General features: G+C 46.2%; 1 protein-coding gene across 1 annotated transcript in view; it reads right to left on the bottom strand.

The window, feature by feature from the left end:
* Window positions 1-17033, bottom strand: part of LOC105545762 — a 43361-nt gene extending 26328 nt beyond the window's left edge. Inside the window, 2 exon segments of the mRNA XM_011988792.1 lie at window positions 13763-14315; window positions 16891-17033. Coding sequence (XP_011844182.1) covers window positions 13763-14315; window positions 16891-17033 — 696 coding nt within the window.
* Window positions 17034-22422: the final 5389 nt, after the last annotated feature.

The following is a 22422-nucleotide window of genomic DNA, read 5'->3' as shown; positions in this document are numbered from 1 at the left end:
AGTCATACGAAGCCTCTACTGCTCAGGTGTTCAGTAGACACAGCAGAGCACTGTGGTGCTGCAGGATGGGCGCAACCACGCAGCCAGGCTCCGCCCCTTTCTGTGGGACTCCGGACAAGTTTTCGCACCCTCTCTGGGTCTCAGTTGCCTTATCTGTGGAAAAGGGAATCATGTTAGCACCTGCCTTGCAGGTAGGTGGATTAAATGGGTTAAATATAGAATAGTGCTTATAGCAGAGTAGCACAGAGTAAGTACTATAGAAGTGTTTGTAGCTGTCAAAATGGAAATGTGGAATGGAAATATCATTTGAAAGTCTATTTAAAATCAGGGAAGTTATGCAAAAAAACAATTTTGGGCGAAGTTGCTAAATTATCTAGAAGGTTAGTAAACACTGTTATTTATTTTTTATTTTTTTTTATTTTTGAGACGGAGTCTTGCTCTGTCATCCAGGCTAGAGTGCAGTGGCACAATCTCGGTTCACTGCAACCTCCGCCTCTGGGTTCAAGCGATTCTCCTGCCTCAGCCTCCGGAGTAGCTGGGATTATAGGCATCCGCAACCACGTCCGGCTAATTTCTGTATTTTTAGTAGAGACGGGGTTTCATCATCTTGGCCAGGCTGGTCTCAAACTCCTAACTTCGTGATCCACCTGCCTGGATCTCCAAAAGTGCTGGGATTACAGGCGTGAGCCACCATGCCCGGCGAACAACACTGTTCTTTGTAAGGACAGCTTCTGATTTCTAATGTAGCCAGCTTTTTTTTTTTTTCAGCAATGACTACTTCTAGACCTGAGTGAATTTTCATTAGTCAACCTTATCAAACAGTCCAGGAAAATATATTGTTGTTGTTTATAGAGTGTTAATATATTGCTACATTCAGGAGCTGAAGAAAATGAAAGAATGTTAAGAAATCAGAATATTAAGGCCAGGCGCTTTGGCTTAGGCCTATAATCTCAGCACTTTGGGAGGCCGAATCGGGCGGATCACCTGAAGTCGGGAGTTCCCGACCAGCCTGACCAACATGGAGAAACCCTGTCTCTACTGAAAATACAAAATTAGCCAGGCATGGTGGCACATGCCTGTAATCCCAGCTACTCCGGAGGCTGAGGCAGGAGAAGCGCTTCAATTGGGAAGGCAGAGGTTGTGGTGAGCCGAGATCGTGCCATTGCACTCCAGCCCGGGCAACAAGAGCAAAACTCTGTCTCAAAAAGAAAAAGAAATCAGAATGTTGTTTCCACCTATTAATAATTCATGGAGCTGCAGACCTCTTGAATCATCATTAAAAGTCAGAAATCTTAAGTGAAAATAGTATTACTCTTGCATTCCATTGTATTATAAAGCACTTAGCACTGGATATTATGAAGAGTTTTTCTGTGTTCCAAAGTATAGCATATCTCTGGACAAGTCCAGCCTGGGAGCTTAGGATCAGTCCTATCCTGAGACACAGATAGGCATTCTTTGTTTTCTGCAGTGGGATGAGCAGATAGGAAGGACCAGCACCAAGAATCTGACTTGCCCTGGGGGTTGCATGGATGCAGAAGAACCACAGGGAAGGGGTTGGTCCAACTGCCCAAAAGAAATCTTTGAAGCCCATGCTGACCAATATCTAGAGTCCAGTACAACAGTTCTATTTACTGCCATATAACACAATAATGCTCACCGAAATTTTATAATCACTCCCCTGATTCCAAAACACTCTATGAATAAATGATCATTTGAAAGTCAATAGCTGGCTGGGCGCGGTGGCTCACGCCTGTAATCCCAGCACTTTGGGAGGCCAAGGCGGGCAGATCACAAGGTCAGGAGGTCAAGACCATCCTGGCTAACACAGTGAAATCCCGTCTCTACTAAAAATACAAAAAAAAAAAAAAATTAGCCGGGTGGGGGGGGGGGGCGCCTGTAGTCCCAGCTACTCAGGAGGCTGGGGCAGGAGAGTGGCTTGAACCTGGGAGGCAGAGCTTGCAGTGAGCCGAGATCGTACCACTGCACTCCAGCCTGGACGACAGAGCGAGACTCCATCTCAAAAAAAAAAAAGATAGCTAATGATTAGAGGTGGGAGTCAATGACTAGTGAAAAGCTGAAAAACTACGTTATGCATAGTATTCATAATAGCGTAGAAATACTAAAAACAGGTTAATTCTTACAAAGTTACAAAATCACAGTAAAGATATTAAAATAGCACGTTACCTTAATGGTACAAGCAATTTCACTTCACTGTAATGAACTTCTTTCTCATGATATTTAATGTACCCCAGATTCATTTCTGACATTATTTAATTACTATACTAATTCTAAGGAACACTTTAGATTTAGTAAATAATACATCTTGGAAAGATCTGAGTGAATAAATAATACATCTACAAAGATTCAGAAAAATTTAGAATATTCTGTCAATCTGTATGAAGTAATCACTAGTTCATGCTAGTGGATCACACACAAAAAGGTAAACAGTGAAGCCACTTCTCCCAAGTGGCAGGATGGCAGAACACAAATGTCATAACACAGGGGAAGCTTATAAGCTCTGTAGCTACTTTGCTTGTGCAGCAAAATGTATCCTATTCTGCTGTTTGTTTTATGCCATTTTCCATCATACTCACTTTGTCTATGTACTTCATAGGCAATCAAATGTAATATATTTTATTAAATGCTTTTTGGTCACTAGAATTGCCCATATATGTGACTTCATTTCCCAATAAATATGTCTATAAATCTGTGTCTTTTATGTTCAAAGTAATCCTTTTCCCTAAAATCAACTCTGAATTAACTTTCAATGCCTCTGTGTAAAAAAAGTACATAAGACTGTTTCCAACAAAATCGGAGGGGCAGCATAAACACCTGCGATATAGTAATGAGATAATAACACCACTGACTGCCCACTGCACACTAAACAATTTACATCCTCATCTCATTTAATTTCCTTAATGACATCAGGATTATCCAACAAGGGCAGTCATGTGTCTCAGCAGGTGTATGAAAACCTGTAACAAGGAGTCCAGGAATGGTCAATATTTGGAAATCCAACTAGCCATGCCAGCAATGGCCTCAGTTTTCTGAGGTCTGCTTTTTGTGAAATAAGCCTGCAGAATAAACCCAGCTGTCCAGTAGTTTCAGCAACCTACTTCGATTTACTTGTGGCTCTACTAGCAAAAGTATTAAAGGCTTATGGACATCTTTGCAAAGGCAATGTACTACCTAAAGGCAGAGAAAGAAGGAGAGAATGAGGCTGGATGGGTTCACTGGGGGCAAAACTCATCATGAGGTTTTCTGATCTGTGTGAGGGATGATGTGTGTGGTATATACTGGATGTGGTATTTCCTTTTTTTCTTAGGTGAATTAAGAGCTGTTTTGTCGGGCCAGGTGCTGTGGCTCATGCCTGTAATCCCAGCACTTTGGGAGGCCGAGGCAGGCAGATCACAAGGTCAGAAGATCGAGACCATCCTGGCTAACATGGTGAAACCCCGTCTCTACTAAAAATCCAAAAAATTAGCCGGGTGTGGTGGCAGGCGCCTGTAGTCCCAGTTACTCAAGAGGCTGAGGCAGGAGAATGGTGTGAACCCAGGAGAAAGAGCTTGCAGGAAGCCGAGATCACGCCACTGCACTCCAGCCTGGGCGACAGCAAGACTCTGTCTCAAAAAAAAAAAAGAAAAAAGCTGTTTTGTCTCTGCATCTTCCAAGTTGGGAAATTTTTATCTTTCTTTCTGGATCGATCTATCTATCTATCTATCTATCTATCTATCTATCTATCTATCTATCTATCTATCTATCTATCTATCTATCTGGATAGCTAAATCTCCAGCTGGTCTATCTTATAAACCAGATCAAACTACAGTATCAAACACAGCCTAAAACGGCACTTTAGGAGGCCAAGGTGGGTCATTACTGGAGCCCAAAAGCTCGAGACCAGCCAGGGCAACATGGTGAAACCTCACCTCCACAAAAAAATACAAATAAATAAATTAGGTGGGTGTGGTGGTGTGTACTTGCAGTCCTACCTACTCTGGAGGCTGAGGTGGGAGGATTGCTTGAGCCCAGGAGGCAGAGGCTGCAGTGCCACTGCACTTCAGCCTGGGTGACAGAGCAAGAGCCTGTCTCAAAAAAAAATAAAAAAATAAAAAACAACAGCAGCAAAAGATGAACATATGTGCATGTTTATATAATATATAGGTAGATGATATTAGTGTAACTGTATAACACTATGTGAAAAATGAAGCTTTAGTCAAAACCCTTGGAATACACAGGTGAATATGACTTGTTCCCTGCTTCAAGAGGCTCGTGATCTAGCAGAGATCACAGATGTGGAGCAGGTAATCTAACAAGATAGACAATGCAACAGGTGCCAGGCCTGTGGAGGTCCAGAGAGGTTGCACCCAGATGGACGAGCCTCATAGATTTCATTAGCTTCTTCACAAGGGCTTTAGTGCCCAAAGCCAAAGGAGAAAGTAAGGGGAAGGGTCACGGAGAGCCCCACAGCAGTAGAACTTATAGGAGATTGGACAGAAGAGAAAGTGGTTTCGTGCCCTTCAAATTAGATTGTCTAGGTACTTGTCTTTCCCCTCCACGTAAGATGACTCACTCTTAGTATATTCATGTGTAAAATTGCTTTGGATTTTCAGTGTATGGAAAATCAGGATCATGTCACACTAGTGTGTATTGCACAGCATATGACATAGAACTATGTTGAAACAGTGCTTAGAACATGACTTTTGGAGATGACAGAGATAGGACCAGGCAGAACTGTCCTCAGGTCAATTTCTATAGTACATGAGAGTACTCTGGTTCCCCCAGCCCATCCTCTTGCCTTCTTGTACTCATTCTCCCCTGTCCCTTGGCCCCTCTCTATGTTGCCTTTTAGCTTCTCAGAGCCTCCTTGCTTTGGGTCTCACCCAGGCCTGACCTTGCTGAGACCTCTCTAAATTAGCCTTCCGTCCCCTCTCCTACCTGTCAAACTCCTCTCTCATCTATCCACCAAGGGGAGGGCTGTGTTGTTAAACTAACACTGATGTATGAAAGCCCACATTGCCAGCTTACACTTGTACTATTCTCATAAAAGTTAATTTTTAAATGAGGTGCTTTCAAATTTCAATAAGCAAAGGCTTCAGTTGAGATTATTTTCTTTTTGCTTTCCTGGCCCTCTGAAGTTATGCTTTCAGGAAACTGCTTCTCTGAGTGTTAACTCAAGCTGGCCCTTAGATGCATTTGTTATGTTCAAGTGCCCTCTGGAGGCAAAAATAGTCTCCTGTTAGATAAAAGACATGCCTGCCAACGACCCACAAATGATTGGCCCCTGTGCTGTGAGGTCCATTCATTCCTTTCTTTGTGCATTCCCAGCGCAGCCCTGCCTCGAAGCCTTCAGCTTAGGCATGGAAAGTTCTTTGGCCTGGAATAGCTGTCCCAAAGACTCTCCCATGACTGATTCCTTCACACCATCCACTTTAGCTCAGCAGTGCTTTCTCAGCTGTGCACCACATCTAGTCAAGTCGACCTTCCCACTCTGTCATGTCGCACTGTTTCCTTGTCTTCTGGCACTCAGCACTATCTGAAATAATCTTCCATTCACTCAACACGTTCATCGAGTGCCTGATCTAGGCCCTGTCTCATGCACTTGGGATAGATCAAGGTACAAATGCAACACGTTCCCTGCCCTGGTGGAAAGTACAGGTCTTGGGAATCACATTGTTTCCTTTTTCATCATCAGCCTCCCCCCTGGAATGTAAGCTCCATGAGAGCAGGGACCCCTGTCAGCCTCATTTACTACCTTATCCCAAGAGCGTAGAACTGTGCCTGGTATATCCTGATCAATCAATATTTGTGGAATAAATAAACAAATGTTTATATTAGGGAGGCACAATGGCTGAGGCGAGAGGTTAGCTTGAGGCCAGGAGTTCGAGACCAGCCTGAGCAACATAGTGAGACCCCGGTCTCACAAAGGAATCTTTTTCGGTTTATATTTTCTATCAGGATACGCAACTAACATTTTAAACTTATTTTGCTGTGACAAAGTTCATTCATTCCATTATCATAAATCTATAAAATGAGACAAACTATATACTTCATTATTCAAATGATCAATAACCATAACAGCATTTATTGACCAGTAAGTATTAGACACTGTAAGAGTGCTTTATATGTATTGTCTCATCTTCACTCAATTTCCATTTTTAACTTTTAAGATGAGAAATTTGAGGCTTACAGGAACTTCTCACCATCACAAAGTCATCAGGTGGGAGAGCCAGCTTTTGAGGACTGGACAGTCGACCGAGAGTCCATGCTGTTGGCCTCCTCCACACAGCCACGTACACATCAGGAAGTCTGTATTACTCAACAGCTCCCTCTACCATGCTCTAAAGAAACCCTGCACTCCCTTAGCAGGGCCTGTGAGACCCCTCAAGATCAGCCCTGCCTCCTTCGCTAGTCTCCTTCCCGTTACTTCTCCTCCTACCCTGACCGGAGCCCCTGCAGCTCCCAGACATGGCCATTGCCTTCCCCTGCCTCCTTGCAATCCCTATGGTGTGTTCCCTTCTTCTTCCCTCCCTAACTCCTGCTCCTACTTCCAGGCTCAGCTCTTGCCCCAAGCTCCAGACCCTTTCCTGGTCCTCTGGGCTGGGTTCTGTGCCCATGCCCTACTGCTCCCAGCCCCCTCTGCCTGGCTCTGTGATCCTCCGTGAATGAAATGAGGTGTGGCTTTTCATCTCCAAATTTCCGGTGCTTAACTGGAACAGAGATTGACTGAATACTATGAATGATGGAGCATTTGGGAATTGGCCTTGTTTTACAAATTAAGGCTCAGTGAGGAAAACAATCCCATTGTAAATAAGAGGGTTAGAGCTGGGCATAGTGGCTCACACCTGTAATCCCAGCACTTTGGGAGGCTGAGATGGGAGGATTCTTTGAGGCCAGGAGTTCGAGAACAGCCTGGTCAATATAGTGAGACCCCCTTCTCTACAAACAAACACACAAACAAAATAATGAAAAATTAGCCAGGCATGGTGGCACAGGCCTGTAGTCTCAGCTACTTAGGAGGCTGAGGTGGGAGGATCATTTGAGTCTGGGAGCTCGAGGCTGCAGTGAACTATGGTCACGCCACAGCACTCCAGCCTGGGTGACAGAGCAAGACTGTGTCTTAAAACAAAAATTTAAAAAGTTAGAATGTGGCCCACGGAAGTCCTCAAAGGTACAATCGCATGAAGCTGAGAAGCAGCGACATGGAGCAGGGGGAACTTAGAGCATCAACTGGCGGAACCAGATCTTTCCTCTCATTCCCACCCCAAGAGACTTTTCTGAATCATCCTGCTGGAAGCAGAGAGGCCAGGATTTCCCCCTCAGGTGTCTAACCCAGAGCCTGCATGCTAATCTCTAAGGCAATGGCATCTCAACTCTGCTGGGCCTTTATTTGTGTGTCCTTTCAATGGTTATATCTGCCTGTGTTTGCCCAGAATAACTAATTTAATGAAAATATTTTTAAAAGATGTTTATAAATGGCTAAGTATCTAGTGATAGGTGCCATACAAATTTTTAGATACAAAGGGTCTACATTCAGATTATTTTTACTGGGGGAACCATTATTAATGTAATTATAAAATAGTACATTGTGGAAATGTACACACAAGAGAGAAGGAGAGAGAGAGAGAGAAGCTGCATACACTTGCTATTTCACAAAAATGATACCATCCAACAGTTTACAAAGATGATTCCTTTAGATGGATACTGACTAAAACTCACCAGGGGTAGCACCTTGAGCCTGGCAAGGAGTTAGTCACAGCTCCTGGGCCTCAGCAGAGAACACTGAGTAAGATGCAAGTACTTGCCCTTGCTGGGCTTGACAGCTCACAACTGTAATCCCAGTGCTTTGGGAGGCCAAAGCAAGAGGATTGCTTGAGACTAGGAGTTCAAGGCCATCCTGGGCAACATGGCAAAAACCCATCTCTACAGAAAAACACAAAAATTAGCTGGGGGTGCTGGCGCACGCCTGTAGTCCCAGCCATTTAGGACACGGAGGTGAGAGAATTGTCTGGCCCCAGGAGATTGAGGCTGCAGTGAGCTGTGATCATGCCACTGCACTCAGGCCTAGGGGACACAGCAAGACTCTGTCTGAAAAAAAAAAAAGTATTTTCCCTTGAGGTTGGAGCCACAAGGACCATGAGTTTAGCAGGGGCTCCTGCCGGCTACTCCAAGCCACTCTCCCAGCACTCACTGCTCTCTCCTGCAGAACAAAATGCTTCCAGTTCCCCAAATGTGCTCTGCCGGTTCACACCTCTATGCCTTTGCATGTTTCCTCTGACTGCGATGCTCAGTCTGTGTGGAGTGGACACGTGTCATATTTTTTGGCTGCCTCGAATTGTTTGGAAACCCCGGCTATGTTCTGGGAACTTCCTGACATATGAGTGAGTCCTGCCTCTCCAAGGCAGATGCCAGAGATCCCCCTCAGCCGGGCTTCTATGCAGAGCAGGGTACGGGCACATGACCCAGCCTCCCTCCATCAGCTGCATCTACACGAGATACCAACTTAGAGATGAGCAATCCAAGGCAATGGCGTGGTGTGGAAGTGATGTATCAGGCAAAGCTGGTAAGGCAGGCGCCAGGCTTTGGAGGAGTAAAAGTTACCGGGCTGTGGCCCTGGTACAAGGAGGGGCAGCATCACAAACCATCACATCCAGAGCTCCAGAGGAGCAGCAGCAGTGGTTTCCACTGCAGACCAGGTCTACGGTGGGTACAGGGACTTGTTGCAGGAAGCTATTCACGGCATTCTACCTCCCCATCCAGCAAGCGGAAGAGTCACTCTATAACCTTTTAATCAATCTCTTTTGTGCTTCTGTTGATTACAACTAAGAGCCTGGCTGAGTTGCAACTCTCCTGGCCCCTGGAGTAGGTGATACACCAACCTACATTCATTCTCTTAACAAAGGGCCAGATGCCATTTCCGTTGGCATGGAGGTCTCCTGTGGGCCTCCCCTGAAACCTTCTATTCCATCCATCATTCATTCCCTCCGGGGATGCCCTCCTACCCACACACCTCTTGCCGCATACCCCCCCTGAATTATAGTTGCTTGTTTCTTCCTCCTCTGCTTGGACAGATTTCTTTGAGGTTAGCCATTGGCTCTTTCACTTCTGCGTTTCCAGCAGTTTGGGTTGACAGCATCCAGCACAGGAGAGGTGCTAAAGGGAAGTTTGTCATGGATAGGAAGGAATGCTCCAATTTGCCTTCTGAGAATCAGGAATCAGAAACAGGTGCTATGGGGCGGCTGCGTCTAAAATAGATCTCGGTGGATGGCAGGGACTTCAACAAGCAGAATTGGTTGGGATCATCCTGCCCATATTGATGTATATTCTGCTTTTTAAAAATTATCATAACCCTCTGCATTTTTCCATCTCCGTAATGTGCCGTAGGGGACATTCTCAGTTGCCTAACAACACTTCCCTCACCCTTCTGTTTTTCAGGTGTGCTTGGTGACGTCTCAGGGAAGGTGGTCCCTTCCCACAGCCACAAGGAGATGAGTCCTCATTGCTCCAAACCAGGGGTTGACAAACTACAGCCTGCTAGCCAAATCTGGCCTGCGCCTGTGTTTGTATGGCCTCATACCATACAAAATGCTTTTTACACCTTTAATTCACTGGAAAAGGAACAAAAACCAATGCTTTGTAAGAGGTAAAAAATACATGAAATTCAAATTTCAGTGTCCACAGTGACACTGGAACACAGGCACATGTATTTGTTTCCGGTGTCTCTAGCTGCTTTGGCTCTACAACAGCAGAGCTGACTAGATGTGACAGGGACCCCATGCCCTGCAAAGCCTGAAATATTTACTGGCTGGTCCTCTTCAGAAGAACATTGCTGACCCTATTCTCAAGCGATCATGCTAACACCAGTCTCCTCTGAGTGTTGATTTTTGGGAGGAGTATGAGACCCATTTCTAGGCCAATGAAACACAAGGGGAAGCCTGACAGAGGGCTGCGGGAAAGATTGTTTTCTCTGATGACAGGAAGGTATGTGAGCGTGCTTCCTTCCTGCCTTTGGATGTTGCATGTGCAGATGTGATAGGCAGAGCTGTGGCAGCCATCTTGTAGTCATGAGGGAAAGGCTAAAAGACTTACAGAGAAGCTGCCCCAGATACTCTTGAGCTGTTACATTAACCGGCTCTGGAACCTCCTACTTCTACAATTTTTAAATTCTAGAATTTTTAAATTCTAGAATTAAAATTTCTAATCAGCAGCCAAGAACATTTAATGGGAACTAAAATTGCATAATCAAAAGGAAGTTTTCTTCTTTCTTATGTGTTTTTGTTCGTTTGTTTTTTCCAGATGGAGTTTCGCTCTTGTTGCCCAGGCTGGAGTGCAATGGTGCGATCTCAGCTCACTGTAACCTTGGCCTCCCAGGTTCAAGCGATTCTCCTGCCTCAGCCTTCCATGGAGCTGGGATTACAGGCACCTGCCAACATGCCCAGCTAATTTTTTTGGTATTTTTAGTAGAGACAGGGTTTCACCATGTTGGCCAGGCTGGTCTTGAACTCCTGAACTCAGGTGATCCACCAGCCTGGGCCTCCCAAAGTGCTGGGATTATAGGTGTGAGCCACCATGCCGGGCCCCTCTTCTTTCTTATTAACTAAAAATATATTTGAGTCAGAGATGTTTTATGCTTTTGATCTATTTGCAAACCCAATTAACTCACTTTGTTAAAACATGCCCCACGTGGTGTCAGGACCAGGGATACATTTTGTGCAATTATTTCTCCTTTTAGTGTCATTAACCAATGCATTACGAAATTCTGTAGAATAGCAAATGCTCGCTTTTCCATGCAGCCATTCTGTCTGTCCTCTCACCTCTGACGCACATCACACCTGCCACCCATCACAAGGCCAGCTGCATTGAAGTCTGACTTGTGCAATCCCCAGTGTAGCAAACAGTCACCTGGAGCAGAGAGGTCAGTGTGTTGACGTGTTTGCTGGTTGGAGCCTACATGTAAAATACTACTGAGTTGACCTACCTCTACAGAGAACAGTGATCCATGTCCCTAAAATGCTGTCCTCAAGAGGCCATAGGATCCCTAGGAAATTACACTCAGCACAAAGTTTGCAAGGACACTTTCTTGATTCAGTGCCAACCAGGTGATTTTGCAATCAGTTCTCTGAGCATCTGAGAGACAGGAAGCATTTTAACATCAATATCTTAATTTCTCTCTTCCTAAAATAAAGACAGCAGAAAGAGCACTGTTGTGGGGGATTTTAAGCTGCCGAGGTGATTTTATAAAATACTGTGGAAGGAGATCTATCCCGGAAGAAAGAACTTCCAGTTCCTGCAGCTCTCTTGCTTTTAATAAGAATCTCTGTGAGGGAGCATGGCACAGCGTAGCGGCTGAGCGCCTGACCTTCCGAGTTGGAGAGAACTTTACTGAGTCCCTGTTCTGCTATTCGCACCTGTGTAACTTTGGGGAGTGACTTGGCCTCTCCAAGTCTTGGTTTCTCCCTCATCCTCATTCTTCCCGGCCATTGGGCTAGGCACGGGGACACAGCAAGTAAGTTGGACAGTGGACAAATGGATGAGAGTTTGTGCAAAAAAAAAGAGGTAACTTTGTAGATTAGGAATTAAAAATCTGAGCAAAATTCAGATTGTTTCTTATAGAAAAAATTGAGGCTGACAGTTGCACAGGGGAGGCGTGGAGAGGAGAAATGTGGAAGGCTTGGAAGTGATAAGAGTTTGGAACAGCCCTTGTGAGGACAGGAGAGGAAGGGGCTCAAGGAAGATAAGACAAAGCACTAGGCTGCGGCCCAATGGCTGGGGGAAAGTACCAAGCGCCCTGCACAGTGGATTCTTCTAACAGGCTGAGCACAGGGGTTTCAGAGGAGTCAGTAATGCAGTCATGCTGTAGCTGGGGTTTACGAAAGGTTAAGTGACTCACTAAAGGTCACACAGGGACATTTACACAAACATCCTGACTTTCTAATCTGTAACAGGGTCTATCCTTTTTTGTTGTTTTTTGAGACAGGGTCTTGGTCAGTCATTCAGGCTGGAGTGCAATGGTGTGAACACCGCACACTGCAGCCTCAACCTCCCAGACTCAAGTGATCCTCCTACCTCGGCCTCCCAGTGTTGGGATTACAGGCATGAGCCACCACACCCAGCCAAGTCTGTCCTTAATCAGGGTTCTTTTGGGGCTCATTTTCTTAAACTGCAAAAGCCACTGGACCAGGTGATATTGCCAACCCCTCTAGGCTGCTGTAACTGTAGTTTTGGCTCCTGGATCTGCTTCCAATTAGTTACGTTCCCTGTCACTTTGGATAAGTCATCCCAGCTCCATGGCTTGTTTCTGGGACTCAATTATGGTCCAGAAGCCTGAGCTCTAAAGTGCTGGATCTGATGAGTGCCCATTTACCAGGTACTCTGATCCCATCATGGCATCTGCTACAGCCTGGGAGGTCTATTCAGGTGTGCATTCATGTTAAGCACTATTACCAATCAAATCACTTAAATTACATAGGTAATAATCCAACAGCACATCCAAACAAGGCTGAAAGTTGTAAAAGAAAATTACATCTCGTGTGTGTGTGTGTGTGTGTGTGTGTGTGTGTGCTTGTGTGTGTGTTTAAGAGACAAGATCTCTCTCTGTCACCCAGGCTGGAGTGCAACCGTGCCAACATAGCTCACCATGGCCTCAAATTCCTGGCCTCAAGTGATCCTCCTACCTTGGCCTCCCAAGTAGCTAGGACTATAGATATGTGTCACCACGCCCTGTTTTAAGGAAGAAAATTGTGTTGAAAATGAAAATCAATACATAAAGGCTGAACCAAAGCAATGGGAAGGTGGTGGCTGTGTGTTATGTTGAGGGGCTGTCTCAAGTAGAACAAGACTCTTTTGACCCTTTGTCTTAGGGCATTAAAGAAAATTACTCTGGGCAGGCCGGGCGCCGTGGCTCACGCCTGTAATCCCAGCACTTTGGGAGGCCAAGGCAGGCGGATCACAAGGTCAGCAGATCGAGGCCATCCTGGCTGACATGGTGAAACCCTGTCTCTACTAAAAATATAAAAAATTAGCCAGGCGTGGTGGCGGGCGCCTGTGGTCCCAGCTACTTGGGAGGCTGAGGCAGGAGAATGGCGTGAACCCGGGAGGCGGAGCTTGCAGTGAGCCGAAATGGCGCCACCGCACTCCAGCCTGGGCGACAGAGCCAGATTGTGTCAAAAAAGAAAGGAAAGAAAGAAAGAAACAGAAAAGAAAAGAAAAGAAAATTACTCTAGGCAAACAACAGCTTCCTTGAATACTTTCACTTGTTTAATAAAATGCCAGAGAACCACAGATAGAACCTATAATTCCTTAGGGACTACAAGATCAGAGCTGACAGAGTTACGGTTTTCATCAGTGCACTTACAGAAATGGCATCAGATGGATTTCCTTTGGAGAAGGGGATTGGCAAGTGGCTTTTTTTTTTTTTAACTGGTAATAAAATAATCTACTTTCCATCTTTACAATACCAGTATTTTCATACTTAATTATAATTTTAACTTACGGCCTTGAATCCCGAGTATAATTTTTTACTCAAATATAAGTTATAATTAAGGTATTGGCCGCCCAACAAGATCAAATTAACTAAAAACTTAAGTTCTCCCAATCACTGACCTTCCCAGCCCCTAGTCCTCATCCCCAGCCCAGCGGACTATCTGGGGTCCAGCCTCAGAGAGGGTCTCGGGGAGCCCAGAGGCAAGAAAGCACCCGGAGACGCAGGCCTCCTCCTCCTCCAGGGTTGGCAGGTAGGCTGGGCGCGCCGCGGCCTTGCGCCTACTTCCGCTTCTCTGCAGCTGGGGAGCGCCCCGGGCGGAGAGGGCGGAGAGAGCTGGGCGCGGGGCGGGCCTCGGCGCCTGGGCGGTGTGACCTTCCCGGGCGTCCAGGGAAGCTGCGAGAACCGCCACTCACGTGCCACGGGACCCGCGCACAGCGCGGGGATGGCCCGCCGAGGTCGCCAGAGAATCTCGGGGTCGTCGGCCTCCTTCCCGCAGTGCCTACCTGGTGGGAACTGTTGTCCTCCTTTGCCCCCAGGTCGTGTCATTTGGCCGCGGGGTTCCGAGCCGCCAGGGCGGCAGCGCTGGGCAGCACGGAGCCGCTTCTGAACGGAGACTTGCAGGCTGCCAGACAGTGGGCGGCTGGGCAGACGCGGCGAGCGTTCAGGGCCGGCCAGAGAAAGTTGGAAGTCTCTCCCTAACCTGTTCCTTGCGAGGCCGGGTAGGAGGCGCGCCTGGCCCGGCTCCTTGGCGGTAAAACTGGTCGCATCCCGGCGCCCTAAAGCCCGGGCTCTGGGGACTGGATGGCGAGCTGGCCGGCAGCTCCTACCGCCCCAGCTTTAACCAGAAGCTGGGATCTTCCCGCAGCAGTTCGTGTTTCCTGGTGGAAAATGCAGCCTCATCTGACTCCCCCATCCAAAAAGTTTATTTCCCCAAGGATCGAGAAGGATGGTGGTCAGCGCTGCTGTTCCTCAGTTGAACCCTGGTGTAGTCTGAGAGGGATCAAAGGGGCTAAAAAGAGTTTTTCTATTCCGAGTGCTACAGCAAGCTCATACATCAGTTCTAATTCATGCTGAACAGTCTTGCTTCCTCCAAGCCCTGTGTCTTCTCCCAGCTAGAGCTACACATAATCTGAATTAACCTGTTAACTACCCAATCCTGAGTGAATCTGTTAGTGCCCACCATTGTTTTCTATCTGAATAATTCTACAAGTGGTTATTTGTAGAATTTAATGTGTTTAAGTTTGGCTCACCTAACGGGGTTCAATTCACTTGGGCAGATAGAATGCAATGTGATGTCTTTCTTTCCTTCCAAGTTACAAAGGAAGTGGCTGCGCCAAAAGAAAGCAACGCATTGAGGTTTATCTGGGAGGCCACACTGGACATGCTCTGTCTTCTCAGTTGCCTTCGTTTTTTTCTTCCTCCTTTTTGCCTCCTTTTTTTTTTCTAAAATGCAGGACTGGGTGTTTCGTGATGTTTCTGCCCAGGTTGGAATACTCAGATAAAGTACTGGTTTGTAGGCACAGACCTGAAGGACAGGACTGAACTGGCTCCTCTGTCCCTGACTAGTTGTGTGGCCTAGGAGACCCTGTCTTGCTCTGGCCTTAGTTTGCTTTCTGGAAAAGGATTAGGACCCTGATATACTTTTTAAAGAAGATATCAGATGGCCATTACCTTTTCAACCTAGTAAATGGTCCTGTCTCTCCAGGTCTATCAACAGCATATAAATCAGTGTCTTGCACTTGTAACTTAGTTGCTTTGTTAAGTACTGTGCCTTTGTTGCCAGTGGTTTTCATTTTTTTTGTAAGTTAAGGAAGATTCTTTCAGTCCCGTCATCAGCAAAATGCTTCAAGTGGTTAAAAAATCTTCTTGGTGGCCAATGTTTTCTGTTGACGTTCAGGATGACATTGGTGTTAGGAAGTCACTTGGTGTTCATCTCTGATCCAGCACGACTGGGGTCACACGGCTCCTCAGTGCGATGAGGAATAAATTGTTCCTTATTATTCACAAAGAAGTTACTTACACAGTTTGAAAAGTAAGTATACAGTACTGGTTGTTGAATTGGATCTTTTAGTCAACATTTATGAAGCCCATGCCTCAGCAGTAGTTGACTTTTGTCAATAAATTCCAGTTTTCCCAAACGCCCAAGGCTCCAACCCAAACATACTGAATCAAGATTTCCAGAAGACCCGATAATTAGAATATTTAATGCGTGTCCAGGCCAGGCAAGGTGGCTCACACTTGCAATATCAGCACTTTGGGAGGCTGAGATGGGCAGATCACTGAAGGTCAGGAGTTCAAGACCAGCCTGGCCAACATGGTGAAACTCCATCTCTACTATAAATAGAAAAATTAGCCTGGTGCAGTGGCATGCACCTGTAATCTCAGCTACTTGGGACGCTGAGGCAGGAGAATCATTTGAACCCAGGAGGTGGCAGTTGCAGTGAGCCAAGATCGTGGCTGCTGCACTCCAGCCTGGGCGACAGTGCCAGACTCCATCTCAAAAAAAGAAAAAGGTGGGGGGGGAAGGGCACTTCAGGTTATGAAGCAAATTTGGACACAAAGACCCAGGTGTTGTATTTCAGAGTGTGAGTCTGTGGACTGGCATTGTCCACCTCACTTGGGAGCTCATCAAGACAGGCCAAATCTCTGGTCCCATCCGAGGCTATTGAATCAGAAGCTGCATTTTATTTAGCAAGGCCCCCAGGCGACTCCTGTGCACGTTGACAGTTGAAGGGCTAGTGGATTGTGGTGATAGGAAGATGTTTGGTGCTCTGTGCCGGGCCTTGTTCTATCGCTTGTGCACAGTGGAGCATCCCATCAGTTTCATGTGGCTGTTTGTGAATGCCTTTGTTTTGTAATATTGTTATTATTTGCCTTGTACAGATGAGGACTTGCAGGTGTAGAGGCCAAAGGGGCCACAGGTAGAGCAGGCATTCACACCAAGGCGTGTGTGATTCCAGGGTGCAGCTCTCACCCTTGGCTGCCTGAGTGTTCCTCTCCAGACCTACTGTCTTGTGACATCCCCTTAGGCACCCAGCACTGGCTGCTGTCTGCATTTAGAACTGAGCCTATTCAATTGATAGCTCAACTTAGGCCTCTAAAAAAAGAGTCTGCTGTGGTTGGTACAACTGTGGTTGGCTTGCTTGTTTGGTGTTCATTTTTACAGTTTTCAGAAAGTTGGTTGAAGTGCTGCTGGTGGCCATAGCATTGATATGCAGGGAAGCTTTTTGATCTGTGAGCTTTCTAGGGGGCAGTCAATTGCTAAGCTGCACTGATACCTGGAGCCCCTTTCCTTTGGAGCAATGTGGAGCCCAGTTCATGGATCCCAGAAGTTTGGGTTCAGTAATTTGGCTGCAGGCCTAGAGAACGGGAGGCTGCAGAGACCTGGACTAATAATGGTGAACTCTTGCCTCCCCCAGGGACATGTGGTGCCTGTCGTAAGGTCCAGAGAGCTGCCTTCCACGAGACCAGCAGAAGAGCGGGGAAACATGAAGTCCAGTGCTGCCATCCAGGTCGCCATTGACCTCACAGCGGGGGCTGCAGGTACAGTCATGCGCTACCTCACCATGTTTCTGTCGGTGATGGACGATGTATGTGGTCATGGTCCCATGAGATAATACCACCGTATTTTTACTACACCTTTTCTGTGTTTAGATATGTTTAGATACACAAATACTTACCATGGTGTTACAGTTGCCTCCAGTATTCAGCACAGTAACATGCTGCACAGGAGCGTGGCCTCGGAGCAATGGGCCATACCGTGCAGCCCAGGTGGGGAGTAGGCTGTGCCATCTAGGGTCGTGTGTGTATGCTCTGTGATATCACAATGGCAAAATTGTGTAACGACGCATTTTTCAGAACACGTCCCAGTCACTAAGTGATGCCTAACAATAATCCCAGAGAAAACCCAGTCCTCTCTATTCCTCAAGCACCTTCTAAATGAGATCAAATGAAAGAAGCATGAAAATACTACCTTTCATCCGGGCGCAGTGGCTCACGCCTGTAATCCCAGCACTTTGGGAGGCCGAGGCAGGTGGATCACTTGCAGTCAGGAGTTCAAAACCAGTCTGGCCAACATGGTGAAACCCCGTTTCTACTGAAAAATACTAAAAGTTAGCCGGGCATGGTGGCGGGCACCTGTAATCCCAGCTACTTGGGAGACTGAGGCAGGAGAATTGCTTGAACTTGGGAGACAGAGGTTGCAGTGAACTGAGATTGGGCCATTGCAGTCCAGCCTGGGGCAACAGAGCAAGACTTAATCTCAAAAAAAAAAAAAAAAAAAAAATGATATTACCTTTCTCCTTCCAGAAGCAATGTGCTTTACCTTTGGGATGAATCCATCTGATGGATGGTGTAGTGTTGTTCAAAGCATGGCAGAAGACAGAGCAGTGTCCATTATTGTCAACACCTTGTGAGTCAGGGTGAGGGGTGGAATGTGCCCAGTACCGCTGGAAAACAGCTCAGAGATGAAGCCCCTTTTCCACTGTCACCTAGCTGGGATAGGCAGGTAATATGGTTCTTCACTTCAAGCCTGGCAGTCTTCAGAATCCTTGTAGTAGTGCAAAAATAATACCACACGGTCCCTCCCAGGAAACACCACTTACTGTCCTTACTAGTGTTGGGAAAGAAAGGACACTCTTAGAAATGTCTTTAAAAATGAGACTGATAATGGACTGTGTCTTAGATCCATGAAAGGAAAGGAGAAGTTGTAGGATTTGCTGGGAATGTCAGCTAACCTGAGCCTAGGGGCCTCAGGCCAAGGGCAGGCTGAAGCTCCCTTGGCACAGGAAGGTGCTGCCTGGGATAAGGGGGGCAGAGCTAGCACCGTGCAAGCTACTCCTTAGAAAGATCAGCCTGAATATGCAGGAAGAGCAGGACCCTCGGCTGAGGCACATGGCAGAAAGGGAAGTGCATGGTGGTAATTTAGTTCTCCAGAGTCTTGGTGTCTTGGGACCAGGAGGCACGGTTGGAATGCTGATTGCCCAAAGGGAAACCCTGGACTACTCTGGCCTCCCACAGGATTCCCATAGTGGTTGCAGCTCCCTGGACTGGGGAGGCCAGAGGGGGCGTTGCCCAATGCTCTCCTTATCCAGGACACCCCCTACCCACCACCACCAACATGAGTATGGTCATGAGTGTGGTCACCTCTCATGCAGTCATTTGCACAACTGTGGAAAAGAAGTTGTTGTTCAGAGAAGAGCAAAGAGTTTTTCTATGAGTCAAAGGTTGGCCAAGGTATGCCAATGAGGAGGACTGGAGAGAATACCTCACAAACACTGATAAGGAGCACTGGGAAGGGCACTTCTCCCAGGACAGAGCTCACAAAGAGAGTCCTCGCCCCAGAAGCAGGAGAACGGAAAGCTGGTGGGGGTCTGCCTGGTAGTCTCTTGCCCACTGCGTGCCTTTAGGCTGCAGCCTCCCAGGCGCCGTGCACCATCTTCTCCCCCACGCCGCACTGGGGAGGAGGCTGACGCTGAGAATGGTGGAACCATCTGCCTGCCCCGGTGCAACCATCTGCCTGCCCCAGGTGCCTCTCACCAGCAGGTGAATGCTGTTGGGCTCAGTTCTGTCTCTGCAATAGGAGGATGTTTAGCCACATGAGAGCGTCTCACCTTTTGACATTTTACATCCTTCAGTCAGTCTATCAAAGATCTAGAATTTATTGTGATAGAATTTAAAAAGTTTACCTTTTCCTACTTATGGGCATACAGGTATTTGGGTGCCATCTTTATAATTTACAGTTAGTTTGAAAGATAGAAATTGCAACTGTACGGCTGGGAGCCTGATATGTAAGGCATTTGCCAGTGGGCATGTTTTGAACATGTATTGGGCCCTTATACGTACTGACACTTAACTGTTCCCATCACCACTGGACAGGTATTTGTCCCTGTGCTGGCGACACAGGCACGCCCCTCACCGAGGTAGAGCTGCCACGGGTAGTCCAACTCCTGAGCACAACTAACCCCTTTGCTGGCGGGGTGGGATGGGGAGTAGGAACAAGACGCGAGAGGGGCTGGGCAGAGGAGGTGCCCATTAGTGACACAGAAACCTCAATTCTATTGTGAGGCCCGTGGAATGCAAATGGAAAGTAGGACTCCCACTTACGAGATCTTGTAGAAGAGAGGCCCAGAGAGGGGCAGTAGATTTGTTCAAGGTTACACAGCTAGATGGTGTGAAGACAGGGCAGGACCGTGGTCCCTGGGTCCCTTGTCTGATGTTGCCGTCTCTGCGTTAGTGCTCCCTAATGGGTCTGCAGTGTACCCAGATGTGAGGGTTAGTTTGGAGCATTTGCCACCCTGGCTCTCTGGATGTTGAACTTGCTGGGCTTTGGGATTTTTCTATCCACCATTGATAGGAGAAGACTGTTGTAGTGTTTTGTGGCAGAGGCCACCCATGGAAGTGATTGACTGGAAGCACAGAGCCAGCTGCAGCCCGAGGTGATGTGGATGGAGCCTAAATGCGTTGTTCTATGTGTCTCTCCTTTTCCTTTTAAACGAAGTTTCCCTCATCACACAGGTTTTCAGCCAGCTCATCTATTCTCAAGTGCTGGGAAGTTCTTATTTCCCTATCTGCAGTGGCTGTAAGAGATCTAGAGCCCTAGAGAGCTAGGATGAAGGAGGATTTGAAGAAGTTATTTAGGTAATTAGATAATTATTGAAATGAGGCAACATGGATCCCAAAAGTTAGTCTTAAAAGGAAACTTGGTACCACTAACTAAGAGTTAGTCATTCAACAACTCTAAAACAATGCAGTCACTACTTTGACTACTGTTGCAGTGTACCTTGTTTGGCATAGTTGGGGAATGTGGCATTTCAAATCATTGAAGTTTTTCCCCTCAAATGCCAAAATTAAAAACAACCCCAAACCTTTTTTGATTGGAGTTTCTTGAAAATGATATGCTTCCCTGCCCTGTTAAACTGAACCTTTACGGATGGCCTTCAGAGGGGTGCGAGGTCTCACCTCTGCTTGGGTGGGCCTGGTTCTGTGACGTGAGTCTGCTTTTCTCTTCTCACCTCTCTGCCCTCTTCTTCAGAGCTGTCCCTTCCCTGAGACACTGTCCCTGCCCTGATGATTTCCTCTATTTCTCATGATTTACCGACTCTATGTCAAGGACTGAAAATCCAAACCACCACCCTTGGTAAAGTGTTAGGTATGACATAGTGTGAGTGCCCCTCCTGTGGAGTAAGAGGCTTGGCTGGCCACCACACCGCCTAAAGAACGTTTTTATGTGTCTTGTTGCTTAAAAAATCAGAAGTCTGATCTTATTCTAGGCAAGTGCAGAAATATAATCTCTGTCCTTTATTCATGGCTTTATGGACTTGATAGATCTCTGAGAACCGACTAGGTGTCAGGCTCTGTGGTTGGTACTGGCGTTCAGAACAGTCTTCACTCACTATAGGGCACAGTGAGTACCACGATGATGTCGTCAGTGGTAAATTACATGGGAAGGCAGCTTACCCTCACAGAGGACGGGAGAGAGTTGTTGCTGGCATTTGTATATTCATTAGCCTCCCACATCCTCCCAGTTGGAAATGTCATTCTCCCAGATATACAGCAAATGGGTATTGTAGGAACCTGTGATGCCCGAACTGTTCAGGATGATCACATTAAAATATTAATGTGCTGAGTTAAATGCTTTATTCAGTTTATCTGCATCTAGGTTATCTAAATTACGTACCCACTTAAAAAATTCTGACAGTCACCCCTTCTTTTGGAATAATTAAATTATTTTGATGTAATTCAGATCTCATTTTATTGTAGCCCAGCAGTACCTGGGAGAGAATGACTCTAAATTTATCATCGTAAAATCATATTAAATTATATTTCACTCTAATTCAGAAATAGGGATAATTTGACAATTAAAGGCAGAAGTGTGTTATTCCTCTCCTGGAAGAAATGAACAGTAATGATGGGATCACAGAGATTGTATTGCTTGTTGCTTAAAAAAGAGATCAAGCGGTTTTCAGACTCTTTGGAAAAGTTGGTTTATCTGCCAAGAAATAATTGAGAATTGTTCGTAATGGCCCCTCTCCCCACTCCACTTTTCAGACTTTCGATGGAATAACTATGTGTAATGTCAAAGTCAGGAAGCTGCACTTTTTAAAACTATACTTTAAGTTCTGGGGTACATGTGCAGAACGTGAAGTTTTGTTATATAGGTGTACACATGCCATGGTGGTTTGCTGCACCCCTCAACCTGTCATTTACATTACGTATTTTTCCTAATGTTATCCCTCCCCAGCCCCTCACCCCCTAACAGGCCCTGGTGTGTGATGTTCCTCTACATATGTCCACGTGTTCTCATTGTTCAACTCCCACCTATGAGTGAGAACATGTGGTGTTTGGTTTTCTGATCTTGTGACAGTTTGATGAGAATGACGGTTTCCAGCTTCATCCATGTCCCTGCAAAGGACATAAATTCATCCTTTTTAACGGCTGCATAGTATTCCATAGTATATATGTGCCACATTTTCTTTATCCAGTCTATTATTGATGGACATTTGGGTTGGTTCCAAGTCTTTGGTATTGTGAATAGTGCCACTGTGCATGTATCTTTATAGTAGAATGATTTATAATCCTTTGGGTATATACCCAGTAATGAGATTGCTGGGTCAAATCGTATTTCTAGTTCTAGATCCTTGAGGAATTGCCACACTGCCTTCCACAATGGTTGAACTAATTTACACTCCCACCAACAGTGTAAAAGCATCCTTATTTCTTCACATCCTCTCCAGCATCTCTTGTTTCCTGACTTTTTAATGGTCACCATTCTAACTGGCGTGAGATGGTATCTCATTGTGGTTTTGATTTGCATTTCTCTAATGACCAGTGATGAGCATTTTTTCATGTCTGTTGGCTGCGTAAAAGTCTTCCTTTGAGAAGTGTCTATTCATATCCTTTGTCCACTTTTTGATGGGGTTTTGTTTTTTCCTTGTAAATTT

The sequence above is a fragment of the Mandrillus leucophaeus genome, unplaced genomic scaffold, assembly GCF_000951045.1.
Source record: "Mandrillus leucophaeus isolate KB7577 unplaced genomic scaffold, Mleu.le_1.0 Scaffold338, whole genome shotgun sequence".
NCBI classification, from domain to species: domain Eukaryota; kingdom Metazoa; phylum Chordata; class Mammalia; order Primates; family Cercopithecidae; genus Mandrillus; species Mandrillus leucophaeus.
Note: the sequence above shows the minus strand (reverse complement) of the source record. Positions and strands in the feature narration are given on the sequence as shown.